The 8,382-nt window shown below is 36.3% G+C and overlaps 1 protein-coding gene and 1 pseudogene across 1 annotated transcript; both read left to right on the plus strand.

Annotated features, from left to right (window-relative positions):
* Nucleotides 1–3,225: 3,225 nt before the first annotated feature.
* LOC140851968 (protein PHLOEM PROTEIN 2-LIKE A1-like) lies at nt 3,226–4,528 on the plus strand. Its single transcript, XM_073244462.1, has 3 exons — nt 3,226–3,342; nt 3,722–3,837; nt 3,968–4,528. The coding sequence occupies exons 1-3, from the start codon at nt 3,277–3,279 to the stop codon at nt 4,329–4,331; spliced, it is 546 nt and encodes a 181-aa protein (XP_073100563.1). The 5' UTR covers nt 3,226–3,276; the 3' UTR covers nt 4,332–4,528.
* A 2,046-nt stretch (nt 4,529–6,574) lies between these two features.
* Nucleotides 6,575–8,382, plus strand: LOC140852198 (histone deacetylase 8-like; annotated as a pseudogene).

Here is an 8,382-nt window from a genome sequence, read left to right on the forward strand (position 1 = left end):
TATTTGTTACTTTTAGTGGCATTCATGCAATAAACTCATGCAGCCATGGATTTAATGTAGAAAATAGAAAAGATAAGATGAATGAGAGACTGTAGATTTACTTGCCTTACAAGTGCTTCCATTTCAGCAATATATTTACTGCTCATCTCACTAATAGATGCATGTATCTTCTTCCGTTATCGAGAAGCAGCATCAACAGTATTTATATTATGGCATCATATAAAAAATGTAGTAAGAATAATGAGAAGATGGATTCGTAAAAGAAAGAGAGGAACAAAGAAGGCTACTAGAATGAACCATCGTTGAAGCAAAAGTTCCATGCAATGATATTTTGCTACTAAAATGTTAGAACCATCCTTTGCCTCTTGCTATATTTACTTAAAATTTTTCCCACTTCCTTTTAGGTTAAAAACTTCTGGATGTATGATTATCCAAAATTGCTTTACCATCCTAAGCATTATCTTCTAGTCTAGAGATCTCACATCTACCTGCGAACCAAATCAGCTTATGATATTACTGAAAACCAGAATGAAAAAACCAAAATCTGAATAGCCCAACAATAAATTTGGACATTGCCCATGTTTGATCTGAACTGATTTGAAACTTCTATACGGTTTAACCTGAGCAAAATTTGACGAATGATTAAAGTAGCTTCACAATATGACTGTAAAATTTTTAGTATCAGTTGCCACTAAAAGTTGGAATTTTTAAAAAACAAATTGGAACTCCTTTTTTGGCTTCTTCATCTACTGACTAGGAAAACCGGAAGTCATCTTTAATCAATATTTCTATGGTTCATGTGAAAATATGCCGATCTTATCTCCTTGATTGTGGTGCAATTAATGTACAAATAGGTATATGCTACATATCGCTTTTCATTGGAAAGCAGACTTGTATTTTGTTTTTGAGAGATGACTTAAGAGGTCATATAATAATATTGTATTTTAAGAGGAAAAAGCTGTATATATGATAACTTTTTTGATAGGAAACATGGTGTATAGTGATTGACAAGTCTGACTTGCTTGTTTGTAGGTCATATTATAACAATAAACCAGCCTATCATTTGGCTATTTAAGGGCACCTCATCCATCTGTTGCCAACAAGGAAGGCGTTGAGAGAGAGACAGAGGAGCGTCCGGCATTAACCGCAAAGGATTTATTAATTTGCCATTGACTTCAGTTAAACCTAGACCTTATTCTTGCTAACCATGCACACGTGATGCCATCCAGTATAATCCATTATATCCGGTGACTCTGGAATTGAAATACAATATTACCTCAGTTTGTTATATAGTTTAACCATGTCACCTAATGAGAAAGAGAAATAAAATTCCAACCCACATTCGCAAAACATGGATTATTGATGCATGAAGCAGTCATGAAGTAGTAATAAGATCCACCTGTGCAATTTGAGTCAAATTCCTCATCTAATCAAAATAGGGTATGCTTCCAAAAACAAACATTGTTAATTAAAATAAATATGAAAAAACTAAAATTCTGTGGAAGATATATTTTGATTTCTATATTAATTTTACTTTCTATCATTGTCTCGAATTTTTTTTTTTTTATGATTAAAAGACATGTTTGATTAAAATCTTTTTTGAAATAAAAAAAATTAATTTAATCGACTCATTTCATGACCCAAATGATAAAATTTGAGTTTGATCGCTAAAAAGCATGACTTTCCATCAAAGGTGGTTCCACATCGTAGATTTGCCAGGATTGCCCAATTTCAAATAAAAGATCATCTCAAAAGGACATTGTATGAACAAGTTGTAACCTATGAAAGTTTAGCTATGGCTCGGCATTCTGGTATTCCAAATATTATTTGCAGGTCCCATACTGACTTTATCCTTAGTGGCCAGAATAGTTCATATCAAGTCCCATGATCTTTTTGGATCATAAGTAACTTAGAGATAATAGATTAAATTTTAACGGCTTGAATCATCAATTTTGGAACTCCATTATCCAACGTAGATCTGACTAGATCTGAGGTTATTGCATTTGGCAATTTCATGTTTTAGATTCTCTGCTCAATTATCACTTTGGGTGGATTAAAATTTTGTCTACATTTTATCGATCAACTCATTATGGCAATGCATGGAGTTTTAGTTTAACGAACCACTATTTTTATTTGTTGGCTACCCTCTAATAATTAGTGATCAAGATTTGCATTATTGATATTGCATCCTTTGGGCTACAACCATAGATCCCCACTAAATCAGAAACAATCATCGATTGCGATAATGGCCGTAATGTCCTTTTTTTTATTGTCCAAAACAACCATCTGAGGAACAGCGACCATCTTAGGAATTGAAAGGTCCTGAATGCATGTTTTTTCCAAAAAAAAAAAAAAAATGATGTTTTGCGGATGGTGAACATCATCTTGTCAGATGATCCATTCCTGACCAAAAGGACCATCGGAGCATCAACATTAAAGATATGGAATTCAGTTGAATACACCCGAAATTCATAACTTTTGCAAGTCTTGAAAGCTTTTATATTCTCAATATAATTGGAGATCGAGTCCCATTCCACAGGATAGGAAGCTTATGGGAATGTCGCGGTACCAATTGCCAGACTCTTTCCGATCAAGGAGGCTTCTGTTGTCTTGAAAATTATCGGGTTATCTGACAAATGAGAGATGCTGGGTGTGGATGTTCAAATGAAGATGATCCCTCAATCTGTTCTTGAAAATCTTGATTTTGCACTTGGTCTCTTTAGCAATCAGCTGCTGTATCTGTTCATGTATTATGTTATTCTGATTCCACTCCCCTCTCTCTATTTCTGTATATATAGCCTCTGTAAATATGCACTTATCAATAAAAATCGGGTGGCATTTTGCCTCCCTTTTCATCAAAAAAAAAAAAAAACGCATAGTCTGTTTTTAGGTCGAGCATCAAATTTCACCGTTACCCTGTAATGACTCAACAACTAGTTATACCAGATCAATAGCACGCATGTTTTTAAGTCTATTTGTCCTTAATTGATTAATTGATATTGTAATTATTTTATGCGGAAGTCTCTGGATCCTTGTTGTACGTTCGCCCTACATTTTTTTCTATTTCCTATTGGAGCAGATTTTCACGTGCTTTTTTAAATTGACCTTTCGAGAGATGACTTCCCAGGTCATAAAATAATCACATAATCTAGCCTGCATGTCTCTCGGTCTTATCATAATGACAATAATCCAGCCTACCATTTTGCTATATATGGGTACCCTGCGGATAGATTGCCATCAAGTAATTAAGGCATCGAGCAAGCGAGAGAGAGACGAATGGCGGCTGAAGCACCAAAGGAGCTACTCAGCAAACTTTCGGGCCTGGAAGATGGGGTGCTCGGTGTATGTTCATTCTCGATCGGCCCCTTTATGCTTATATTTCATCCATCTTACAGAAAGAATGCATTACTCATGTATTAATTAAGCTTTTGAATATTTTGTCCCAATCGATAATATCCAACATACAATCTTCTACACCAGATGGAGAACTTGTATATATTCCGATTTTCTAGTCACAAAACCGAAGAAAGAAAGCAGATCTAACAAATTAAAGAGCACCGTGCATGGATGTCTATTTCTTTTTTGTAATATATCAAATAGTCTTATGATCTTCATTTCTTAGCATTTTGATGATATAATTCTCCAAGAATTTCCGATAATGATGTATCCAAAGAAAAAATAAATTTTAATTTCTAATTAATTTCTTGTTTTAATTGATCAGAGGTATTGGAAGAAAAGAGATTCTTCCTGCATCGACCACTTGGTGCTGTACCCAAGGGCGTTAGAAATTGCAGGAGGAGATGATCCGACAATCTGGCGTTGGTTTTGGTCAGGAATGTAAGTTTCAGCAGACTTAATTGCTTAAAAAAAAAAAAAAGGTTGGAAGCCGAAGAAGGCTCTAACACCAGTTATTGTGCCGTCTAGCTACTTATTTATTTATTAATAATTTGTTGTTTCCTCCGCGCAGTCGCTTGCCTTTTGACGTGGAATTTGCCGAGCTAAAGGTTGGTACGTATCAGCTAGGGGTGAAGGGAATGCTCAGGATGGACCAATTCACTCCGGGGAGAAACTACAATATCACGTTTTGGTTGAGGATGAAGGATCCGGCTGGGTTTCAGCCCGTGGTGACCGTGACGCTTGAGCTGCCTCACAGCCAGCCCATTGTGAATCACGTCCCTCTGATTCCCGGACCAGGGGGCTGGGTAAAGCTGAATGCTGGAGGGTTTCCGGCTGGTGGTGATGGGGAGATCAAGTTCAGTTTAACTAACGACGATGGCATCGACTGGAAGAAGGGGCTCACCGTCGCAGCGGTCTTTGCCTCTATTGCTTGAAGCTGTTTGATTGTTGACCAGCAATTGTATGCTGTTGCACGTGCTTTGGTGTTGTTATGGCAGTGAAATAAAGAGAAGGATGAGTCATCTTTCTGGCAAGATGACACATATATATATATACTTTGTTGTCCTTCTCATACTCGTTGCAATATTTTCCAGCAGTTAATTTTCATCAAATAAAATATGTTCTAAATTAATCTCTTGGCCCCATCTCATTTCAGTGCATCCCATCTAGAACTTCTTTTAATAAAAGAAAACTGGGGAACTTATTGAAACGCTTTCGTTCCTCCTCATGATCATGAGTCTAGCAATTTGATTTCAAGTATCATGAATCTACTTTTCCAAGTAGAATGAATCTATTCGATTGGATCAGCTAATGGGGAGGCAAGGTCACGCTCAAAAGATCGGTATATATAGCCATAATCTATCATCCACTATAATAAGCAAACCATTTCCGACACCATATAATTGATTCATTTGCCAATGTTTAATTATAAACATCGCAAAATTAGACTCTGAAGCTTTTCAAAGCATCACAAAAACGTTGGAAATGGAAGCATGGAGTAGTTACGTATAACGTTGTGCTTATATCAAAGATTTTTTATCAAGAATGTATAACACTTTCAACTTTTTCTAAAACTCTTCCAGCAGTTGAGAACTTACAAAATTGTATGTTCTTCATGATATCACAATTTCTTTGAGACCGATTAAAAATGATCTCTACATCTTTGAGGTATTCTGGACAAAATATCAAATACTCTTCAGTAATATATCCTTCTATAATTTAGCCCTCTGGATGGACTCTATTTCATACATACTCTTTTAAATGTACAAGATACCTTCAAAAATTAAAAATTTATTGAAACATCAAAATAAGTATGACATTGCCTATACAAAAGAATTCTAATATTACACCATATAATTTAGCAACATCACCTCTCTGTAGAATACATCCATTTGTAGTGTATCAATCTACCAAGTTTAACTACCACAGCTAAGTGAAAGAGTAGATGAACCATGATAATGAAAAATTTTGGAGGAAAGATCTTTTTCATATGGCAAAATATATGCAACATGAGACTTCAATTTATCAAGCTCTCGTGGATCAAGGACTTAGAACATAATGCCTTAAAAAATAATGTTAATTGAGCAATAATGGCGATAATTTGTTTTGGCATTGATGACCTTAAAGTCAATGAAAAAAAATATCTTGCATCAAAATACGATCATCATGACTCTTGAGATTTAAAAGCTTCGCTCTTTCAGGTTTATACATCTTGAAGTATTTGATGTATATCCATCAGGAGCCTTGATATTCTTTAAAACTATTAAAAAAATTCTTTCTCTCATATGGATATTGTATAATATGCAGGAGGTATATACATTTTGCCACATCTACCCGGACATTAACTGATCCCGCGGTCGGATGCTCACCGATGCTATGATTGGTTCTCACTGAAGACGGAAACGAAGCCTTGCGGCTGATGAGATGGCATCCTTGAGCCTTGGCCATAGTTATTAGCACGAGGCCTCAGCTTGACTTCATATCCCCAGCTCATTCATCTACATAGGCAAAATCCGCAACTGCTTAATAACTTTGATTCCCACGAGAGTGGAAAGATTTCCTATCCTAACAACCCATCAGAATATGGCCTAATGGCCGAAAGGATCAGGCCTAATGGTCTACAGATTCCAGCTCACGGCTTATGGCTCCACCTCAATATAAAGAGATACTAAGAGGGCCCTCAGATAAGCCTAATTTGGATGGAGAATATCACCTCTTACTCTTGCACTCATCATTTTCTCTCTTTCTTCTACTATTTTCGAACTCCAACTAACTTAACCATCAAAGGATCCCTCATTGGAGAACTACTGGTGCGAGCGGACTTCTCTTGCAGGTTCCCTCTCGGCACCTCCACAACCCCCCCCCCATCGATGTCCCCCCTCATCCGCATCTATCTCGGACGGGAGTCTTGCAACAACAGTAGTGTATAAATTGGAGAAAAAAAAAAAAAGGAGCTATTGAGTGTTTAGTTATTTATTTATGCATATATCTATGCTGCTCTGAAAGAAATCAACCAGGATGTTGGAAGGTTCAAATGCTGCAGTTTGAAGTACAACCGGATACGACATCCACTATCATATTCAATTTTTCCTCTTTCCGATATGAACAAAGAGAGCAGAAAAGTTTCTTGCCTTAACAGAATTCAAAGGTTATCTGATCGATGTATCAAACTACATTCATGCCATTTAGCAATTATATTGACGGGGAGGTTTCTCCAATTCTAACATCTTCTCCCTTAAAGTTAGCTGGTTGAGTTTCATATTTTATATGTCAGAACTCAGAATGCATAGAGGAATTGTGCAACGTTTGCGGTATGTTGATGTGGTAATGCCCCAAGCCTCATACTTGCTCTGTTAAAATCACTTTTTTATGTTTTCAAACTTGTATGTCAGAATACATAGGGGAACTTGTACAAGCCAACGAAGCTGGAAGCAAAGAGCTCTGTGCTGAAACTTTTCTGAACCCTGGGTCCTGGATCCTGGGGTGCCCTTTTAGCTGCTGGAACCACATTAGCAGTAATGAAGTATACAATAGATGGACACGGGAAGCTTGCTTATGCTCTACTACGTCTGCCTGATCATCATGCACAGCCTTGTCCAGCTGAGGGTTACCGCTTTCTAAATAATGCTGAGCTTGTAGTACCACTTGCGCTAGATTCTAGCTTCAGAAAGGTTGCCGTAATTGACATTGATGTCCATTATGGCAGTGGGACAGATGAAAGATTTTATCGCTCAGATGATGTTCTTACTATTTCCCTTCACATGAAATCATGGTTCCTGGGGTCCTCAGAGTGGCTCCATTGATGAAGTTGGTGAAGACAATTGGCTTTGGTGCAATCTGAATAAACCTTTACCCAATGGAACAGGAGATGAAGGATATGCATATGCAATGAAAGATTTGGTTGCTCCAGCTGTTCAAGTATTCGAACCCATGCTATTTGTTTTGGTTGTTGGTCAAGATTCTGGTGCAGTAAGTTGATTTCGTGTCTATGTCACTTTGGTATTCTTGTGCAAATTTTTAAAGTGTTTACAGTCCCTTCTGCAGTCATGCCAAATTCAGAATATGTGCTAAATGCTTCAGTCATAATACTGAGTTTCAGGGTGAAAGTGGATCAGATAATATGCGGATCTGTTTTCTTATCCGAATCTTTCTAGATATAGCTAGAAATTTGAGTATCCGACTAATATCTATATCTATATCTTTTAAAAAAAAATGGATATGGATATTAACAGACAACCATCCGATCTACATCTGAATATCCAATTCCATTTATAATCCTGTTTAATTTTATATAATGCTCATGAATTTTTCAGGCAAATAAATGACCACATTAATATGCTATTGACTTGATTTGTCATCCACTTAGTAATATTTATGGTTCTATGATTGTAAAGTTTAATCATCCGACTTATATCTGTATTTATATCCATATTTTCAGTATCGGATTTATATCAGTACCTATTTAAAATAAATATCCATATCCATATGTATATTCGTTGAATAAAATAAATATGGATATGGATACGATAGTATATAATCCATTTTCAGCCCTAGCTAATCTACCTCCATAAAGATAAGAATAGAATTATATTTCATAGCTGTTTTTAACGCTAATGCATCCAATTACCTTTTTTAGCATATGTGGTATGCGGCAGAGTGATTGTTGTTTCTTGTGCCTTGAGGCCATCAAAGTTATATAAGCTTTTACTGTTGTAAGCATAGACCTTTTTGCATTTCAATAGGAAGACTTGTCTATCCTTTCACAAATTGTTTGCTCTGTTATTGCATTAAAGTATCAATCCTATGTGCCAATATGGATATCTGAATATGGCTTTTCTAATGACTTCATCTTTTGTAAATAGAAATTCCCTTTGATCTTCCCTCATCTTATTGTTGACTTCTCTGTTGCTTCAGTTTGATTTAAATGGAAGTCAATGCCTAACAATGGAAGGTTACAGGAAGACTTCTTCACTCGTGCATCTGTAA

Source organism: Elaeis guineensis, chromosome 10 (assembly GCF_000442705.2).
Source record: "Elaeis guineensis isolate ETL-2024a chromosome 10, EG11, whole genome shotgun sequence".
Classification (NCBI taxonomy): Eukaryota; Viridiplantae; Streptophyta; class Magnoliopsida; order Arecales; family Arecaceae; genus Elaeis; species Elaeis guineensis.